This window comes from Strigops habroptila, chromosome Z (assembly GCF_004027225.2).
Source record: "Strigops habroptila isolate Jane chromosome Z, bStrHab1.2.pri, whole genome shotgun sequence".
Classification (NCBI taxonomy): domain Eukaryota; kingdom Metazoa; phylum Chordata; class Aves; order Psittaciformes; family Psittacidae; genus Strigops; species Strigops habroptila.
The window spans coordinates 35444294-35466003 of NC_044302.2; the positions used below are offsets into that span (position 1 = coordinate 35444294).

Consider the following 21710-nt stretch of genomic DNA (forward strand, 5'->3'; position numbering starts at 1 on the left):
TTTTTAGCTTTACAGGAGTCATTAGTTATAACTTGAGACACAAATGTCATCTAGTCCTGAAGTTAAAAACTAATAATAGGGCAGACACTATACGTCTTTGGATATCACTAATTTTAGACAATTCTTACACAACTTTCTGGCATGTAACATAGTGCTCTAATCCATTATATGCGCTAGGTTTGCCAAACCTAGCAATAAACGCAAAAAATTCTACAGATGCAGATGTTCTTAACAGCAGAGAGTTTGTACAGCCAAAGCATGCAAAGGTATTTATAGTAGTTTTGTCTGCTGAGGTATTGGCTGGGTCAAAGCAGGACAAAGTTTCTTCTGAATCCGAAATTGCTCAAAGAATACGGTTGCTGGCCCAGCCCTGTTGGAATAAAAGAAAGAAACTAAATCTGAACCTTGGTCTAGCCTGTTTTTTTCCCTGGATGTTGCTAAGGTTGTCAGTGCATGTAAAGGAAGTCTCACATTGAGAATGGAGTTCTGCACTAAAGGCTGGAGGTCACTGGGACTTGGGAAGGTTTAAAATAGTTATTAAATCATATAGTAACTCAATTCCAAAGTAAAAACAAAGTATTACATTATAGTGCATGTCACTCGTGTGTGGCAAAAGAAGAGTACAACTATTGTTAAGGACTAGCAAATGTGGTGGCATAAGATGCTGAAGTGTTGTACATACACTGTTGGAGAAGCTTTGGGCACATCTTCACACAGGCAGCCAGGTATGGTCTGACTGTGAGACAGCTAGCCCTGTAGCCACTAACAGTTCTTGCCCTTGTGGCAAGAACTTCACGTCAGAAAGCCAGCTTCTCACCTTTCTGCTCGGATTCAAGATGGCATCATTTCATGCCAGAAATCTCAGATCAATGGGTCAAGTGCCAGTATTGTTATTTTTTGCGTCAGAAGTTTTTTACCACTTGTTCTGCAAACGATTTGCAGCAGCTCAAGAGATGCGTGCTAACTTCACAGGGACTGAACTTCAGTGGAGGATAAATAAACTATATAAACAGACTCAAGCAAAACTCATCAGTGCCTATATGTCCAAACGCAAAGCTCCAAGCACCTTTGAAAGGGTTTAATTTTACCAATGTGAGAAAAACTGCATTTAAAAATTAATTAAATGCATGTCTGTGGTGTTGTGTAACTACCTTCTTTGTAAGGTTATTGAAATCTGTTAGATGATTTCCCACACTGGGCTCAGAAAGTCCTTCCGGTCTTGCTTCTGACTACATTTGTCATTCAGTCCTTACAGTGTGCTGGAGCCCTTTGATGGCAGACATGTGGAAATTTTCCACAAGGTTTTGGTCTCATCCTTCTCCCAAAGACTTGAAAATTAGTTCTAGCCCTGACACATGGGTCTAAATATTCTTCTACAGAAAAGTATCATCAGTTATTACAACTTCAGAATGTTCAATTCCTTCTTACTGTGAAAATGGCTTTGAACTAAAATAGTTCAGAATGCCTGTACATTTGCAGTAACTCTACATGGGCAAATAAGGCACCTTAATGCCAGCATTTCTAGGATCTTGCACATAAACAGCTCCTATGCTGCCGAATGAGTCTATTCATAGGAAAAGCTGACCATTTGGAACTTCCCACTCAATAACTCTACAGCACCTCTTAGGAGCACAAGGCTCATGCAAATGGCAAACAGTCCCATGAACTCTACTGCTCCTCACTTTGCAGGCATTTAAGTTCATGCAGCTGACAGGTTGTATTAAGTCGCCTGAGAGGCTGTATGCATGAATCAGAGACTCAGCAAATTCAGAGAACTGAATTTGGATTTAAATTGTTTTTTTTAATTACCCAGGGCAATTCAACATTCACTAATTCTTAGATGCCAAAAGACCCTGCTTTTCAATCTGGTAAACAATGAAGGATAATTTATTATGCACCAGGCTTCTAAATTTTATAAAATTTAAGCTTCATTAAATTTTTTACCTGTATGATATGCTTTGTCTGTCCTGAACTTGTCTAATATTCTAAGTTCTACTCAGATTTGTTACTTTTACTTAGGGATTCATAACTGTGACAAAGAACAGTAGACCTTGATATAAGGAAAACAAAAATAGGTACAGAAGAAGCTGTTGCAACCTGCTGTTGAAAAGTGTAGGTGTGTATCATCCATAATTTACTAGCAGCAGTGTCTGGAGAACTGGTTGCATTCAAAAACCTCAGACATATCTGGATTTCAGAGAAGATTCCTTCAAGTTCCAGGTACTGATGTTATTTTCTTTTTTAAAATGGTTACATGTCTCAATATAGGCTGGTAATAGACTACCACTACAGTGTGCTAGACATTCTCTGCACTTTCGGTTACTGAACGGATTTTACAGGATGTCAGGAAGGTACTGGTTGATACAGATGACCACTCATTCCTCCCTTTATTTCTTTCTCTAACGACCCATGTATTTAAGACATGCTTATTAATGAATAGAAGTCACTATTATGAGAGCGTTTGCTGTTCTTTTGTCTCCACACTCGCTAGGGAAAATTATTCAGAATTAGTCTAATTAGGCATGATTTCATAATTTTGCTTGCAATCTTTTCATATGTTGGAATTGGTCACAAAGGAGGTGAAGGGTGTTTGCTTTCCAGGCTGTTCCTGATGCAGCACACATGCCGTAAAGTCCTTGGGTGTCTGCTGGGTGACTCTTTGCAGGATGCCCCACACCACAGAGCAGGTGCTGCTGGACCAGCCAAACCCCACACAGTACAGCTGGCTCAAAGTGACTTACCACCCGTACATCACACTGCTTCTGGTTTGCTTTAGTACATGAAGCAATATAGCACTTTACTCCCATCTGTTCTGGAACCACAGAATTTATTTATCACATTTCCCATGCAAAAAGTGAACTCTTCCTCGTTGTGCAATTTGTTTATGCTGTACCTCTCTTCCTAATGTCTTCCTCAAACACTTCACACAGCCTCCTATCCACACACCTCAGTTATTCCCATGAAGGTATCCTCATCGTTTGACAACTATTTAAAACAAAGCACAGGATTTGCCTGAAAGCTTAAGTAATAGTGATAATACTACAGACACCCTTCCCTCATTGTATTGAAGATAAGTGGAGATTAAGTTTAAATTGTTCTGTTTGGTCTTGCAAGCTCTCTGTAATGAGGAACATTTACAATCTCCATCTATAGCCTTGCCCCGACATAAGGCTTGTAGGATGTGCCACATCCTACCACATTCTCCCTCTTCCCATCTGTTTCAACCCCTTGATTTTCTGTAAAAAACAATCCTCCTCCTCAAGAATTAAATTTTCTCTCTCTCTTTTTTTTTTTTTTTTTTTTGACATTTTGGAATAAATTGGCTTTAGACAGGAGTCTTAATTTTGTCACTGCAGCTGTTTGTTTTTTACCAATTATCCTCCTTTCCCCAATGACCATAGGAGTATTACATGTCTTTCTGAGAAAAATGAAATGACTGTGCGAAATGCAGGTGTAAAGGTATTAAATAGCTTATTCAAGGTCACAACGACAGTTTATCCAACCAAATTAAGGTTTCTTGAATATCAGGTGCTTACAGAAAAGATCATCTTTCAGCTGTAAGAAATAAATGCCTAAAAGTCTGCAGTCCTGAGAAGGTACTTCAGAAAATGAAACAGGAAAAAATATTTAATTATTGTCCTTCTCTTACGCTCATTTGAAGAGTAAAACAGACCAATGTTTACAGCTTATGTAGCTCTACAAAAGACATAAACTTAAGTGAAATCTAACGTAACCAACTATACAAAAGAGAGGATATTTGAGGTTAGCTTTGTGTGACCTTCTTTAAGATAAAAAGGACTGCACTTAGAAAAGAAGCTTGGTAAGCTATTTCAGGCTGTATGCTTGAAATAGGTTTCGTCTTTTGGGGCTGTTTATTTCTCATGACGATTTAAGCTTTTAGTTCTGTTTTTCTGTCTATAAAATAGAAATAAATATACTTACCCTTTGTTGAGAAGCTTTGTGAGTTCGTAGGAGAAAAAAAAAATACAAGTACTAAAAATTATTAATACAGTAAATGGCATTTGTATTTAAACTCTGAGAAGAAAACCAAAATGATACTGGTCAGTTCCTACCTGATGTTATTTCTTCATCCTTAATTATATATTTACCTGAGTTAATGAGGACTTGTTTAAACAAAGGACTCTATTTAAGTTATAATAGCCTGTAAACTGGGCACATACCTAGGCAGTTTTTAATTATATAAATGGTAGGCTATTCTGTGTCAAATAATTATGGTCTTATCATTCCCTTATTACAGATAAAGCTTGGAAAGTAGAAAAATTACTCAGAAATAACCTTCACATGGTGTGATAGATCATCCCTCCAGAAGAAAGGGTTAGCAATAGAAAAAGCTGACAATACCTGGGCATCAAGCAGTATGCTCACATCCCTACCTGTATGAGTTCATGCATACCTTAAGGCAGACATTAAAGAATTAGCTTCTTTATACTTCCTCATAAAATTCCATTCTTCAGAGGAATTTACCTCAGCAGCAAAGCTGTTCCAGGCCTGCCCTGCCATAGGGTGGCACTGCACTAATCCCCCAGCTTCCTCCACTCTCCACATTTCTTCCATACTCTGTCTCATTAGCCTCTGCTTGCCTCAGAGTTAACGAGAGTTAACAGGAATCACAGAGGGGTATTGCTGCCACACAAGATACCAGGAATTGCATCCCTGTGTCATGCTGAGACTTCTGTCAAAAATTCTTGGATGGTACCTTTATGAAGTGATCTTGTTTCAAAAATTCAGGCTGCAATCTCTACAAAATTAAAATCTCTTTTCGTGTCTATCATTTTGCTGAACGAGCAGCAATTTGTCCAGTTAAACTCAGCTTTAACACTTTTCACTGAGCTGCCAAGCATGCTTATTTGATCACCATAAGCCCATTCGATGCATCGCCTATCATTTGATTATGTTACCTACCATGTCAAGGAGAGTCTGATCTTATCCTTCTTCCAAGGTTGCATCATGTACTGATAATGATTCAGAAGGTACCACAGCTCAGTATATGGCTTTCCCTGCCTTCAGCATGAAATGTACATCTGAAAGGATATTTGAATACAGCTCATAGCAGATCACACAGGCTGAGAGTGCTTTAACAGGAAAAAAAAATTCTTGTTGTTTTTTTACAATTTGTTCTGTTTGCCTTTTACTCAGTGCATGAGATTTAACTTTACTGGTTTGCAGATAGAACCATTATCAATTTTTTCACTGCATAGATTTATAAATGTTGTATGACCTCTTGTGGTGTAATAAAATATTGCACATATGATCCATGGATAACGCAGCTCAGGCAACCCACGGTCTACATACAGCCCATCTGCCTTGATAGCTAGATTTCTATTTCTATAACCGAATACTAACTGTTGCCTATGAAATTCTCAATTAACAACGGATCACAATACAAAAGTCTCCCTTCATGGCAGGTAATTAAAGAGTGCATGTATTTTGGATAACTCTTGATTGCTAGCCAATTCAATTTTTGTAAAGTTATTCTTTATTTTATTTCTGATACGACTTTAAAATTCCACATTCAGCATTAATATAGAGATGTTGGTACTGAAACATAGCTTCATTCCTGTCATTGATGATGTACTCTGCACTGAAGAAGCGGAGTAATTAACAAGTCTTTTGAACCTGCTTGCACGCATAGGAGGTCTTTGAGAGTCTAATACAAGCATGCCAATGGCAAATGGATAAAAGAAATGTAACTATTTGCAAGATTAGTCACTGGATCTTATACATATAAATGTAAGTATTGCCATTCCTTATGCAGCAGAGGAAGTTGGGAGGTATTGTTATTGTGTGTAGGTGCTTTCTATAATTATGCATACAGCTTGTTTAAAAAAAAAAAAAACAGGAAAAAAGTGGTATCATTTTAAAAAACTGTCTAAATCTTAGTACTTCATATTTTGCATTACTTGTGGCCATGACAACCAACGATAGTAGCAAGACTGCAATGCCTCTGCAGTCTTACCACAGCAGCAGCCTACTGATGCGCTGCATGCAGTGTGTGTACACACATGCTACGAAATATCATGCAAACACCTGCCATTAGGTGTCTGTATCAGAAATCCTAGTTTAATAAATACGTTGGAGCTGAAACGAGAAACAACTTCATTTCTGCTTCTAATGTAGTCCATCTTGTCAGTCCCCTGAGTGAGGTATCTAACACCTTGGAGGATTAGTCTAGATGCTATTTTAAAGCTAGGAGAAGCTTAAGGATACTGCAATGTGTCTTTTCTTTCCTCTTTTTACAACAGTGTCCTCTCATTACCTGAAATGTATGGTAATGTGTAAGAACACTTTCAGAAATGGCTTTAAAAGTAATTAACAATAACCACATTTCAAGCAGAATCTAAATTTGTTTAAACTTTTTAAAATATTCATCTCTCCTATTTACATTACAATATCTCTCAAAATAATAATTTAGAGAAGTAAAGTAGTTTTGAGTGTTTCCCTTTTTCATCTACATTTCTGGTTTTTTCCTTTCTATTGCACTTAGTTTAATACATGTTAACTGCTGACTGCTTTCCTGTGTTAGTTGTGATTCCTGATTTAGTTAAAAGTACTTTCAGGAAGACATGTCAGTTGTACTGATAATGTACAGTGCTTTACGTTTTAGCTCTTTGTAAAGCCTGAATACAAAGTCTTCATAAGATTTTTGGACTACCAGAAAGGAGGAGAACAAGAAGTCTTAAAAATCCAGCTTACAAAACAGCCATTCAAACCCAAATAACAAAAGCAGCTTAAGCATTTTGCTTATAAATCAAACCATCTGATGTGTATATGTAAATAACAGCTTGAAGTTAGAGTAGGATAGCCTGAAATCTAGTTAAAGTTTACATCTATTGTGCAATTATGCACAAATTTATTATTCTGCTCTGAGTCTTCTGTTCTCCATGTAACATATTAACCGAGATAATTTGGAAATTCTGGGAGAGACTTCAACAAGGCCAAAGAGAAAAATAAAAAGCAGTGAAGTTTTTTTGTCAAAGGAATTAGTACATCTTACAATACCACAACTCATTACGTCATACTTATATGTAAAAAGAAAAAAAAAAAAGGCAATAGGATTGGGCAAAATGACAGTGGGAGAAATGTTGGTGTCCTCCAACTTAGTGAACACAGATTTGGCTATGAAACAGGTGTTCCAGGGCCCAAATAGGTATGTGAAATGTTAGCGTATTTTAATCATGCCCATTCTGACACAGAAGAGTAAGCTCCTGCATTTGATGGCTCATGGACTGCATGGTTTTTTCTTTATTAACAGACAGATCAAACTAACAGATGTGTGAACATCCATAAAGCCTGCAAAAATAGCAAGAGAACTAATTGCCTTTACATACCCATTGTTAAAGAAACTGAAATTTTTAACATGAGTTTGAAAATTTCTGAAAATCAATCAGACTTTTAAACATCAGAATAATTGGACAGCATCAAGCATTTGGAGAAAATAACCCCATTGCTTTTTAGGAACAGAAGGTTGTAACTGTGTTGCAGTTGAATGTACCTGCAGATACAATACACAGGACGTCAAAGGAGTATATGGAATCCAAACATGGGCTCCACATAAGACCTGTGAACAAGGTGCAGAAAGAGCAGCCTAATTCACTGTGACAGATGCATCTGACAGATTGAATTCTGGCAGTAACCAGGAAAGTAATGGAAACCTTCTATTATAAACATCTTGAGATTTTTTTTTTTTTTTTTTGGTCATAGATCTGAGCCTGTAAATACAGACATAGTGAGAGAATTTGTTCTTGTAATAAATGTTACAGTATCTAACTTCTGTTAGAAGTTAGACAAGAATAGGAGAAAAAGATCTTATGCACTACAAAACAGCATAAAATATTTAACAAGTATTTAAAGCAAACTTTGTTATTTCTCTTAGACATTTTTTAATTGGCTGTGCTATTATCCTGGAATGGCAACAAGTATGAATACTTCAAAACTAGAAAGTAATTACTGGTGTCTTCCCACTTCCTTCTTTTTCTTCAGTAACACTCCTGTTAAACCTCCCTGCATTGCTTGTATCTCTCCAGCAAATTTCAGCATGAGCTTTTGTCTTTCCACCTGCCTCTCTTTCCCTACAGGAGATGTTTTCCATTTGAAGGTACTTACAGCCATAAAACCAAACACACAGCAGAAACCAGCTGCCGTTGTTGCTCTGAACCACCCACTGCACTCCTCCAAGTCACTCCACGTAATGCAGCAGTCACTGTCCAGAAGCCTTAACATCTATTACACCGCAAAATGAACAGCCAGGGATAAGACAGAGTTTGGTCCCAAGACTTGCTGCTCCTGAGTTCTGGATACTCTCCTTCTGTTTTCTTCCCCTCGAGACTGATAGTGCGATGACCATTTTTTTTTATTGTAGTAGTATTCTTTATACATAAGGTAGAAGGGCTGTTAATTTTTGCTAGTCCAATAATCCTGAAGTTTAAAAATATTGACGTTGCTCCTCTCCCTTATCTTGCTGTTCATTTGACACAAAAATTCAGAAAATAAATTGATCTCCTGCTTTCATATCTTAAACGGAAGAGTGGGAGACCATTCTTCTTCAAAATGTCTACTCATGTACAATATTAAAAGAAAGATCTGACGACCTCCAAACTGGTTTGGCCTGCAGAATTATTCATACTAAAAAGAGAAACTTTAAAAAAAAAACCAAAATCTTGCAGAATCCCTGGTAGATGATTTTTACTGCAATTATAATTTTCATAGGAGGAAGAAAAAATTATCAAATAACCAGCTGTTGGCCCTAATGGGCCCCTCTAAAGAATTTTTAAGAGCTAGGAAAGTGGACAAATGTACTAATATACATGTTGATCTTGCAAGCCTAAATACTAAGTTCTATAGGGAAGAAACTTCAGACCTCGCAAAATGAGGGTAAACTACATACCACAAAAACTTCTAAACACTAAGCAATTCTATACTGTGCCTGGAAATGATCTGTGTTTCCTTAGGGTTTACTAGCCTTATGATCCATTGGAACTTTCACATGCTTTTCTTGAAGTTTTCCCTTGAATTCAGCATCAATGTGTTCTACAAATTTTGGCCTGCAGAATTATTTCTGCAGGCCAAATTATTCTCTAAATTTCAAGGCATCTTCCCATGAATTTAAACCCAGCTGACATAAATCATTCTAACTGCAGAATAGTTTGTCTGCAGCTGTCTATTTTCTATGTAAAACCCTCTTTAAGATTAAATTCTCCATGCATAAGCAATGCTGAAAGGTGAATGTCCTTTTAAAGGTTTGAGCAAAATTAATTCAGCCTGCATGACACAAATACTTCTTTCTGTATCTATAGGTATACAGAGAGATATACTTTATTCTCCATATTGTACTACTCAAAATAGATTACTCAGAATTGTCTGAACTTTAAATTTGACAGGTCCAAAAATTGTTCTTCCAGCAGTGAGCATGGACAGTATATCTTTTTATTCTCCAGGACAAATAAGAAATAGCAGAACTTCTCATGCTTAAATGTCCCAGAATATCTCATAACGTAATTTATTTCTAATTATAAGCAAGCTTAAGATTTAACAGGGATCATAGAAAGAAGAATGATTCTGTGGCTCATGAGAAGATAGAGATAAGCATAAAGAAAGTCTTAAATTAGGTTGGAATATTTGCTTAGAAGTTTAGATAAGAAGGATCTAATTGGGAATAATCTCATGTATGTTTGGATGTGCATCTATCCACAGAACCATTCTTTCTTCTGAATACATAGTTTTCTTGCTGATTAATTTTTAAAATGTATCTTGACACTCTGTATCTTGGTTATGGTTAGTGCAAGTGAGAGAATAAAGAGTTCAAACACTTTACCAAGAAACACCATTATTAAAGGCAAAATAAAATTCGTATAAAGAGTAGCATGCATTTTATATTGCTGTGCCAAACACTCTGGCAAAGAGCAATTTTTTTTCAGTATTCATTTAGGATTCCAGGAATATGAGTATTTAGCACTATAGATAATAAATTCATAATATGAGTGAATTGGAGCAAAAAAATGAAGTACTGAAATGGTACTACTTTAGCAAATTGACTGGATTCTACTCACTTTCTAAAGGTGTAAATGCAAAGCAACTACATAGTTTTCATAAAAACAGTATACATTTATCAATATGGATGAGTACAACACATACTGGAAAACTAATGGTAACTTTAAAAATTACATAACCTTGGTTAACTTGAGTTTTCTTGAATATAAGTGCAATTTTTGTGCTACGTCACAGCAGCTTTTAAACAAAATGAAGTGTTAAAGAGCTTTATGCAAAATTGTCTGAATTAACATCAAAGAAGTTATTGAGAAGGTATAACAAAACCTGTTGTGAAGATAATTAAATCTTCTAAAAGTTTGTGTGATAGCAATTTCTACTAGATGTACTGATTTTTCTACTGTTAGTGAAAGCAGCTATACAAAATTGTGGCTAAAAAGGTAGTATTGCTTTTCATGGTTGAAAAGACAGTTAAATTGTTCTTTCAACTATTTTTCCTGTGAAAATAAGTGATGGCTTCTCTCAGTTTTTGGCTAATAATTTGTGTGAATCTTCTGTTCATGAAAGTGACAGTTTTATAGATCTCACAGGCAAAATTTAACCAGGCATTTACTATGCAAATTTCTCCAAATTTGCCTGTCATTGTGCTTTAATCTTTATCTGCTTTATCTGCCAACTTCTGTGTAGAAAAAGAAATCTCAAAAATACTGCAAGGAAGAGTGGAACCACAGCCTCACACAAATCTTCCAAGTTCAGCACATCCTCTCCCCCATCTTGATAATCCATATGTTATATGACGAGAGAATCAGTCTTTCTCCCAGCCAGTTTCTCAACCTCCTTCACTTGTCAGAAGTAGTGCTATTATTATTTATAGCACTGTAACACCTAGAGATCTCAACTGAGATGGGAAGTCAGGGTGAAATTTATCTCTCTAAAAGCAGATTACTAGCACTGATCCAAATGTTTTGCTGTTCGGCAGCTGCTCACCTGAACTGCCCTATACCATCAAGAAATACTTTTGCTGACTTTGCTCATGTAGGCAACTGCATTCAGAAGTCCGCATGGGGATACGACTCTGGACAGCTTCCTTTGAATAGATTCTGTGTACACACCCATGTTATTCTAGGCGTTTAAACCATGGCCAAAACTGGTCATAATTAAACTCCTGCTTACTGTCAGCTGCAATAGGCTTTTTGCTTTTTACATAACCATTAATTCTTGTAATCCCAGGACCCACCAGCTAGGCATCTCTCAAATAAGACACCTCTCAAGGTGATAGCAATCTGTAAATTACGCTTGTTCATGCACCTGGCTTGGTGCCTGGATCAGCAACAGTATAAGCAGCAACAATAAAGAGATAAATCTACAGGACTTTCATAGAAAATCCAAATCAGGTAAAAAAGAAAGAAGCAGGAGACGGTGTTTGGGGAAAGGGGGAGTTTTCATTTAGCAGTGGACCCAGCTGGGCTAGAATAAGGCACTCCAAGTTCCAGGGCAATTAAGTAACCCAACACCTAGTGAGCAGAAACTGGCTAAGGCAGAGGCGGTAAAGACAGGCTGGGGGCAGCATCCCAGAGCATGTCGCCATGTTTTCCAACCTATTGCCATATATCACTTGCAGGAAGAGAAAGAGCACATGGACGCACACTCCAGGGCACCCTTTTTCTTGATTTCTAGGTGCCAGCGGCTGTTTCTGCAGGCCAAAAGGCTGCGGGAAGGCAGGCACCACACAGAAAGATGAGGGAAAACTGGATGAGGGGTAGCCAGGTGAAGAGCAACTGCCTTGGAGCTTGATGGAGATCCTGGAGTGCGGAAAATTAATCCACAGTTACACCAAGAGAATAGATTTCCAGCATCACTGGCAGCAAAGGCAGGACAGGAGCCATAGCGGCTCATCAGGTGCAAGGTACTGTTGTCATATGCTGCTGCCTAATCTGGGGAGCTCTGACCCAGCAGATGATAATCCTCTCAACAAACGAAAGCACAAGCAGGTAGATCTGATGGAAACAGAAAAGGGTTTGGTATGGACTGAAAAAGTGATCCTGGATGTAAATGAGAGTTAGATCGGGGGGGAGGGGGGGAAATCCAGAATTTATGACTGCATTGTTTATCTCACTGCTCATTTGCTGTGCTCTCTTTTGGATGGCCCTCTCCTGGAGATGGAGCAGATGGCAAGCCTGGCACCATTCCAGGCACTTTGATGCAGTCTTGGCATGCCCTTGTTCAAGGATAGTGTGGGTAAACGCTTTTCCTTTCTAATCTCACCTTCTTTTGCTTCACAAGCATGCCTTGCTTCTACTGCCTGACAAGCAGAGGTACTAGTAATGTCAGCAAGAGCTGCAGTGGCAGCAACAACTCCTTCAGAATTATGTTCATAGTTTCAGTTTGGGCCAGTATGTGGTTGTGTTAACATCAGGAAGTTTATCAACAGGGCTGAGTTTGTGCAATGCAGCTCTGAAGAGCCTTGCTTGTCCCTAGGTTCAAGCAGAAAGGCCATGTTGCCCCAGACAAGAAGATATAGTAGAGCAGCATGCCTCCTTAAATGGTTACTGGAAGTAACAAGCTTTTCGGAAATGAATATATGGAGTAAAGAGCTTGGACACAACCTTTGAGTTTCTGTTAACATGACCACTGTACTGGAAGAGCAATATGGTGAACATGGTCTAGACAGGGATAGGCATATAAAGATCATAAGCAAACCTTGAAACTGAATCAATTCCATGGAAGAATTTCCTATGCTGATCTAATTACTTGGCTTGGGAAATGCAGATCACCAAGGTTGCTCTGCAACTGTGCTCCTCTCTAGTGCCCAGGGCTCCATTGGTGACAAGCAGAATGAGAGGGAGAAGTGTTTGCTTGGGAACCTACAGACCGCTGGACTGTTAAGGAAATGTGGCTCAGGAGGGTTCCTAGACCAAGAACAGAGCTGTGGAGATTGGGTACTGGTATGCTGTGGTATTCACACACATCACGTAGCTACCTTTAATGATTGAGATGCTTAGAGCTGGAAGGTTTCATGGCAGGTGTGAGAATGCTTGTCCAAAACCAGGACATCTATCTACACCATTGCAGAGAAGATTGGGAAAGAGTCCATTATTTTGAAGTGGATGAGGTGTTCATCAATTTCTGAACTGCCTTCACCTGGACTTATGGGAGGTTCATTTTCTTGCACAGGCCAACTCAGTGGCAGCTGCTATGAGCAGCGCAGTGCTGCCTGTGTCGAAACATCACCTGGACTATGATCTGCAACATCAGTTGGTCAAGGGCCAATTCAGGGGCTGAAGAAGAAGGACAGCCAGGAGAAAGAGAACTTGGGAATGCAGAGAGATGTTGGTATTTCCTGGTATGAGACAAGATTTCACTGTCAGGTCCAAAAAAATTTCTGTATTAAAGTAGAAATATGTCAAGATTGGTACTGATCTTCCAGTAGACCACTTGAATGATACTGTACTTCATAATATTGGAATGAGAGGAAAAAGATCCTTCTACAATGAGGTATGGGACATTTTTCATATGCTTAGGCATGTTGGTGAGGTAGGCTTTGGCAGATTTGCTGACCTTTTGTTTCTTGTCCCAGCCTTTCTCTTTAAACTTGGAATAGCAGAGACAGTGTAAATAGGTAGCTCTGCTCTTATTTCTCATGTAGTACTAGCTACCACACTTAAATTCCCTTCTGTTCTATGCCCTACACGTGGCTATATCTGTATTAGTTAAATGGATTTAGACTAGTAGGAATAGATCTGTAAAGCAGATTAGCTGCTGCTGAGTACTAGGTGTGCACTACATGTATTTCAAGTGGCTGGGAATGTGTACAGGTACATTATACAGCACACATAGATCACACAGGCATAGTTGTCCAGCTTTTCCCCACTGCATAAACAGGAGAGTTAACTGCGACTCTACAGAAGCACATTTTTAGGAGAGAGTTTTAGCTTAAATATGGATGTCTGCTCTTAGTTGGGTGAATTGTACCCTCAGGGTTAGAATCACAAGGCAAACTTGCAGTACATTCCTTAGCATCAGTAGTTTATGCCTGTGAACGATTACATTACTTCTTTGGAGATGGTCTATGTCATGGTTCGAGCCCAGCCGGTAACTCAGAACCACGCAGCCGCTCGCTCACTCCCCCGCTTCTTCCTCCCCCCGCTCCCGGAGGAATGGGGAGGAGAATCGGAAGAATGTAACTCCCATGGGTTGAGATAAGAGCAGTCCCATAACTAAGGTGTAATACAAAACCACTACTGCTACCACCAATGATAATAATGATTAGGGAAATAACAAGGGGAGAGGACACAATTGCTCACCACCCGCTGACCGATACCCAGCCCGACCTGAGCAGTGATCAGGGCCTTCCGGGTAACTTCCCCCGGTTTACATACTGGGCATGATGTGCTGTGGTATGGAATACCCCTTTGGCTAGTTTGGGCCAGGTGTCCTGTCTCTGCTTCCTCCCGGCTTCCCCTCCTCCCTGGCAAAGCATGAGACTGAGAAAGTCCTTGGTCAGAGTAAACATTACTTAGCAACAACTAAAAACATCAGTGTTATCAGCGTTGTTCCCAGGCTGAAAATTAAAAAACACAGCACTGCTCCAGCTACTAAGAAGGAGAAAAATGACTGCTATAGCTGAACCCAGGACAATATGTAAAATTCTTAGGGTCCTTTCCTTTCCAAAATATCAATATGGGGGGGGAGAGGGGGGAAATCATACTTTGATTTCAAAATTATTCTAAAGCTTTCTCTCTTCACAACCAGTGAAAGGAATATTAATTTGTTTAGCGTAAGAGGAAAGCATGGTCTTGCATCTCCAAATCATCATTCTCTGCTTCAAAAGATTCTTGAGGAACAGCATATTTAACATTTCGTGTTCCTTTTAGTCCTTTTAATAATGACAGGACAGGTTCAGACTTAAACAGGGGAAGTTCAGGTTAGATATAAGAAAGAAGTTCTTTACTGTGAAGGTGGTGAGGCACTGGAACAGGTTGCCCAAGGAAGTTGTGAATGCTCTATCCCTGGCAGTGTTCAAGGCCAGGTTGGACAGAGCCTTGAGTGACATGGTTTAGTGTGTGGTATCCCTCCCCATGGCAGGGGGGTTGGAACTGGATGATCTTAAGGTCGTTTCCAACCCAAACCGCTCTATGATTCTATGATTCTATGTAGCCTGAGACATTCATGCAGTTTCCACCCAGTCCGTAAGTGGCAAAATGAGGGATTGATGGGTCAATGATACAATAGTGTATTACTGCTATTTTTAAACTTACAATATACCCTGTATACATATAATCTTATATATACATCTAATCTTGTTATCTTATATAATAACACCCAGTAAGCAAATCGTATGCTGGGCTGCATCCAAAGGAACATGGCCAGTAGGTCGAGGGAGGTGATTCTGCCCCTCTACTCTGCTCTTGTGAGGCCCCACTTACAGTACTGCATCCAGCTCTGGAGTCCACAGTACAGGAAAGACACGAACCTGTTAGAGAGGATCCAGAGAAGGGCCACAAAAATGATCAGAGGGGTGGAGCACTGATTTGTAGAATTCGTTAAGAACTCGCCAACAAAGTTTTAAGTTGACAAGCAGGTATTTTTTATTGCGGCACTGGGGAACACGGGGGATAGCTCCTCCTAGTGTGTCCCATCCGAGCATCAACCAAACTGTGATTATATCGTTGTTAATCATATATATTCACTACATTATATGCATATTTATTGACATCACATTTCTAGATTATTCTTCCCGCACGCACACTCTATTGTGGCAGTGGTCTTTGGTACCCCTGGTGGTCGTTCCTTCATCATCTTCCTCTTCAGCACCTTGTCCTTGGGCTGAACTTCAAGTTTGGAAAGTCCCATCGTCAAGCCAACTACCATCAGTCCTGTTCTGGCTGGTTATTGTGCACCTTGTTTCTGCTACTTACTCCTTTCTATTGTTCAAAACCACCAAGCTCAACCTCATGTAACTACAAAGCAAAACTGACTTTACTTATTTACAAAAGATAATTTTTTATTTTGTATTTTCCTGTCTCAAGCACCTCCACGATGAGGAAAGGCTGAGAGGGATTGGCTTGTTCAGACTGGAGAAGACTCCAGGGAGACCTTATTGCAGCCTTTCAATACTTGAAAGGATCTATAAGAAATATGGGGAAAGACTTCTCAGCAGGGTCCATTGCAACAGGATGAGGGGAAATGGTTTTAAAGTAAAAAAGGGGAGATTCAGGCTGGACGTAAGGAAGAAATTCTTTGCAATGAGGGTGGTGAGACACTGGCAGTGGTTGCCCAGAGCAGTGGTGGATGGATGCGCCATCCCTGCAGACATTCAAGGACTGGCTGGTTGTGGTTCTGGGCAACCTCATCTAGTTGAAGATGTCCCTGCTCACTGCAGCGGGTTGGACTAGATGACCTCTGAAGGTCCCTTCCAACCCAAACTATTCTATGATTCTATGTGTTATCAACATAGAGGCCCTTTCCTCCTCAACAGATTTAAAAAAGTAGACATATGAGACCCACGTAAACGTCTGGTTTCCAATACCATGAAAATGTCCACAGGTTTCTACCAGTACTGCAGTAGAATGAAAAGTAAAAAGAAATTCTAAAATTCTTCCATTTTATTCCAAATCAACATATATTCTAACAATAATATGTACTTTCTTTAACTGACAGCACAGTGTTTGCGTTTTCCTAATGGAAAGTTATAGCTGCCAACATGAGTACTTTTCAAGGATGTACAATATGGCAGACCACCGTCCCAAGAGCAGACTTCTTTGAAGTTCCATTTCAATGGGAAATGACCTGCACCTGAGACAGAGCACTAATTCTCCTACAAAATAAAAGTGACTTTTCTTTGCTCTACACATTAGCCTTGTGGACCATATATCATAGATATTGCATCACATAACCACTTATTGCTTGGAAAACCAAGCCAAGTTTATTTTGAAAGATCCAATATTCTGTTGGTTTTTTAATAAAACTAATTAAGAAAAAGTATAAATAAGTTATTTAAAGCTTATCAGTTTGAGATCATTATATTTTATTTTAATAATATTCATTGTTATTTATGGGCAGTTTATAAAGAAATAATGCAGGAAAAAAGTGTAAGATGAAAGATGCTTAAATGGAAATGGTTTTGTAATTTGACAAATTTATCTTTAAAGAGGAGGTTCAAACAGAAAATGTAGCTACTGCATTGATAATGTAAGTATATTTTTCTAAAGTTTTGTTCTTCAAGTAGGAAATAGAAGTCATTTTCATGTTGGCTTTATTCCCAATTTCATAGTTGAGAGCAATCAAGTTGGCTTTCACAGCTTAGTTAGAAAGGCTCAGTGTAATTAACAGAAATATAATTTAAGAAAATTGTACCTTCTTGAATATCACATTTGCACTGAGACAGCATAATTGCTTCATTTCAGGCTACTGGAAGATTCAATGTGTTCCCCAGAAATTAAAGTGCTAAGACCTAATTTTCTCGGTTTGGAAGAAAAAGGGTAAAAGGCTAAAGAAAAGTTTAAAATAATTTTGGTTCATTCAGTTGATGGAACATATTTCGTACAAGTAAAAAACAGCCTTGTTTGAAAAAAAGAGCATGTTTTAGATACAATATTAAATGAGCTTGCTGATGCAAAACTCGAGAGTAGGAATTAATGAGGCATCGGTGTTAAACCTCTAGAGTTAACATTTAAGTAAGAGCAGGCATCCATACCTATAATTATAGTCTTCTTATCCATTTTAAACATGCACCAACAAAAACAACTATTTACCATCTCTTTCAACAAATCTATGACTTCAGGCAAGGATACTACTATGACAACTGATGTAACAATAAAATGGCTGGGAAATCTGAAAATGCATTACACTGCACTACATGGGGGTTTTGTCATGCATATTTTTGTAGACCAAAATAATTAAGTTTGGGGTTTTTTTAGACATCCACTTATGAAGTTTTTTATAACCACATGGAGTGTTTAATAGCCAGAATGCTGGCACATTATGGTCATTAAACAAGGAAAATTCATAATAATTAGATCTGTTAACATTTTGCATATATTTGGCCATTCCTATGAAAAACAGAAAAGCCAGAACATTCTTTCCTTTCTGCTATTACTACTATTCCAGAAATGATGCCGAGGGCTGACATCACCAGCTGGCTTCATGCACCGGGAATTTCACCATTAACGAGTTAAAATGAGCCTTTCCTTTCTTAGCATTGTTGTAGTTAATGAGAAGGCAGCAGTCCAGGACACAGAATATAGGATCAGCTGTAGTCTTAGGAAAACTAGGCAGTTGTCTGCAGTGGCAGACTAACCTGGGTAAAACCACCCTAGAAGGGGCAGAAAAGATCTTACAAACTGGTTTGCCTGCACAGGACCCTCAGGAATCTTTTCTTGTGAGTGATCCTAAGCAAGAGATCTCACAGTGTGGGTTAGGGTGATTGCTGGAGGAGGACAGTTCCACAGCTGCATCAGATCTCATTTCCAAACCTCTCTACATCAACAACAAGAAGAGTTGTCTGGGACTTACTAATCTTTTTCTTAACCGTAAGGCAACAAAATTTAGTTTTGTCTACACTGCTGAGGAGTTGTGAGCCACTTCTGACTGAAAACTGCAGAATTAACATTGTCAGTAAATGCACTAAGCTGAGGCTCTTGTTTTCATCTCTACATTTTCATTTGCTAAAGGGGGCTGTTTCTTTATTACTGAATGTGTTCTAAAGCATACTTCTGGTGCTAAAATGAATCCAGGCTTAATTTGGACAAAAATGCATTGCTAAGCTCAAGCCCAAAAACAGCCAAACCTCACTAAGATGCCCATTCTAGGGTGCCAATTATAAGAGGTTTTTGAGCTCTTTCAGCCAGTGCTCTTTTCCTGGCAATTTTAAGAACCGCAGCACAAAGGATAACCCTCAAAATGAAAGTCCATAATTTGAAAATAGGGCTTTAAGTGTGTTTTATAATTTCTGCATTTTCCATTTGGAATGCAAGACAAATTACATTAGCACCATAACCTTCTCTTTGGGGCTTACAAAATGCCAGATGTATTGCTTTCATATCTTTCTGATTTGAATGACCTCTCTGTTTCTACGCATTATCTATTTTTGGCTTAGGAAGTCCACAAGGAATCATTTTGGGGTGCACAATATAGAGAAGGTGTTTACTGTTCTCCTCTTTCAAAATAGTTGTAAATATTTTAGTGGAGATAGATAAAAAATAAAACATAAAATTCATCAAAGCGGTATTACAGCTAAACTGTTCCTCATTATATTGCTAAAAATCCTCTTGCACAAATTTAGATTTATACAACTATAAGCTAGTTAAAATCTGTATATTTTCCTGCCATGTTTCAAAGTATTATGGAAGCATTAGGACTGGGAACTCAGACACAAGATCATCCTTTTGATTAAGGCTTTTTTAGTCCTTTAAGTAAGTCCTTTTAAGTAAGGCATTTACTGATTTGACATCACATTACTATGCTGTATAAGATAAATACTATTAAATTACACTTACACTTTCCAGTGCTCCCTGTCATTCTCCATGATCTCTAACAGTAAGATTGAAAAAATTCTGCTTTCACGCAGTGGCTTCACAGCAGTTTAAGCTAGTCACCTTGACATGGTATCATGCTCTTAAACAGCAGTGTGGGCCCAGCCCCATCATAGCACTGAGCACGTGGTTAGCTCATAAATCAGCTCAAGAAGCTTGTGTGTTTGATAACTAACTCTACCAAAGCGGAGGAGGGTGAAAAAAAAGTGATTACAGAGATCGGGTCCCTGAATGAGTTGAAGCCATTGTCCCAGAAATTGTGGCGGACAGTGGCAGAGAACGTGGTGGGACTGACCAAACACAGCCACTGAAGCTGATGTGCAGTTGCACCCTTAGAGCACCTGGGGAGAAATATGGCCTTCAGGACCTGGGGTAAACTCTTGGCCCTGCTGCCATCAATCTCGCTTCTGCTCCATTCCCAAGTACTCTTTGGGGGTTGCAAGAAGTGTTCTGCCTTGATCGAGCTTAAGGGGAGAAATGATGCATCACCTGGTACTTCAGCAACAAAGCAGTAGATTGCACTTTAAAACATTTTCTGCTTGTTACTGACGATATATTACTGCAGGTTACTGGGTAAATAATGTGGTGAGAAACACATAAATGCTAAGAGACCTGATTACCAGGAACAACCTAAATTTGTTTGAGTCCAAGGCCAAACCGCACATGGCTTCATAATATAATAGGGGTTTACCATGCATTGTAGAGCTGCAGGAACGTGATACACTGGCTGAGAGCAAGCTGCCTCTGGAACTGGAGTCTGTTTGGGGCTTAACCTGCTCTGTTGTTACACTTCTTTCTAGCCCCTAGTTACTGCCTTTTTCATGGCTCTGCACAATGCAGTTCACTTAGCACCAAGTCAGGCATCACTTAATATTGCTGTGGTTTGCACAGCAGAGGCATATCCCAGGAGCTTTTCCATTGATTTGACTGGGCTTTAGATGATCCCTGTAAATACTAAGATAAACTTCAAAAGCTGGCAATTCTAATCATGATTGGTAGGAAGATTTCCTCTGATATCCGGGCAAGCCTCCCCGAAAAAAAACTAATTTTTTTTTTTTTTTAAGGAACAATGTATGTCTGCCTATGTACCAGTATGCAAAATCACAGCTTGATTTGATTTAGTTCCATTTATGTCACTGCTTTTACTGTCTCAGTGTTTTAATTATTAAAACTTTAAACTTTTGCTCCTACTTCTGTAGAAAGCATTGATGAATGTGAAAAGCCACAGGGGGAAACAAATAAATAATGTATATTATTTATATATAGCAGTACATAGCAGAGAAGTTGATTTCTTCTTTCAGTACATATCATACGAAGTTGATTTCTTCTTTCAGTACATATCATACATCTGGCAAGAATTTCTTTAGCTAGTTCCTGTTTTCTAGACTCTCTGACAGATCAGACTTCTGAATGAATTTGTCTTTGATTTCCAAGTTACACCCTGTAAAATATAGAAAACATGGAAAAAAATATGAAAATGAAATCGCAGCTTTACTTTTCATTCCTTATCGAATTAATTGCAGTGCTTCGTATTTATGATACAAAATGTATTATTATCATACTTTAAATAAGAATTTGAGATAAAACTTTCATAATGATATTGTACTAAATGATCTAAACCTTCACAAAATGTTTTGCTTGTAAACCGCTTCTTTTCATAAAGAACTAACTTCTTGCTGAGTTCCTAGATGCATACTCATTTCTATCACATGTGAAATCCTGTTTCTCAGGTTGGAATTTTACCACCAAACCTGGATTTCATGCCCTTTTCTTCATATGGGGTCATATACAAACTTGTAAATTGTTTCTTCCCTCTGTAAGATCTCCTTATAGTGGGAGTGTTCCTGTAGGGCAGTTAAAACTGCACCAACTGTTTAAATAATACTGATAACATGGTTCAAAGCACTGACTTCTCAAGTCTGCAGCCAGTCAGAAATACCACTGCTGATATTCCTGCAAATAGTTCTTTTTGTTTTATGATGTTGACTCTGGAACCTAACCACCTATCTAGAGTAATAATACTTAATTTCACTTTACTGGATGCCTGCCTGTCAGCAGACCTCAAAACTGAGAGCCACCAGCAGCTCTCACCATGTACTCTGCCCACTTCTCTCTTGCCTTATGAGTACCCAGGAGATGCGCTGTCAGAAGACTCTTCATATTTCATGGGAC

General features: G+C 38.7%; 1 protein-coding gene across 1 annotated transcript in view; it reads left to right on the plus strand.

Moving 5' to 3' along the window:
* Nucleotides 1-5326: 5326 nt before the first annotated feature.
* LOC115601015 overlaps nucleotides 5327-21710 on the plus strand; it is a 31793-nt gene continuing 15409 nt past the window's right edge. The window contains exon 1 of the mRNA XM_030470545.1: nucleotides 5327-5426. Within this exon, the coding sequence (XP_030326405.1) occupies nucleotides 5420-5426 (7 nt within the window). The 5' untranslated portion in view covers nucleotides 5327-5419. The remainder of the gene's footprint in view (nucleotides 5427-21710) is intronic.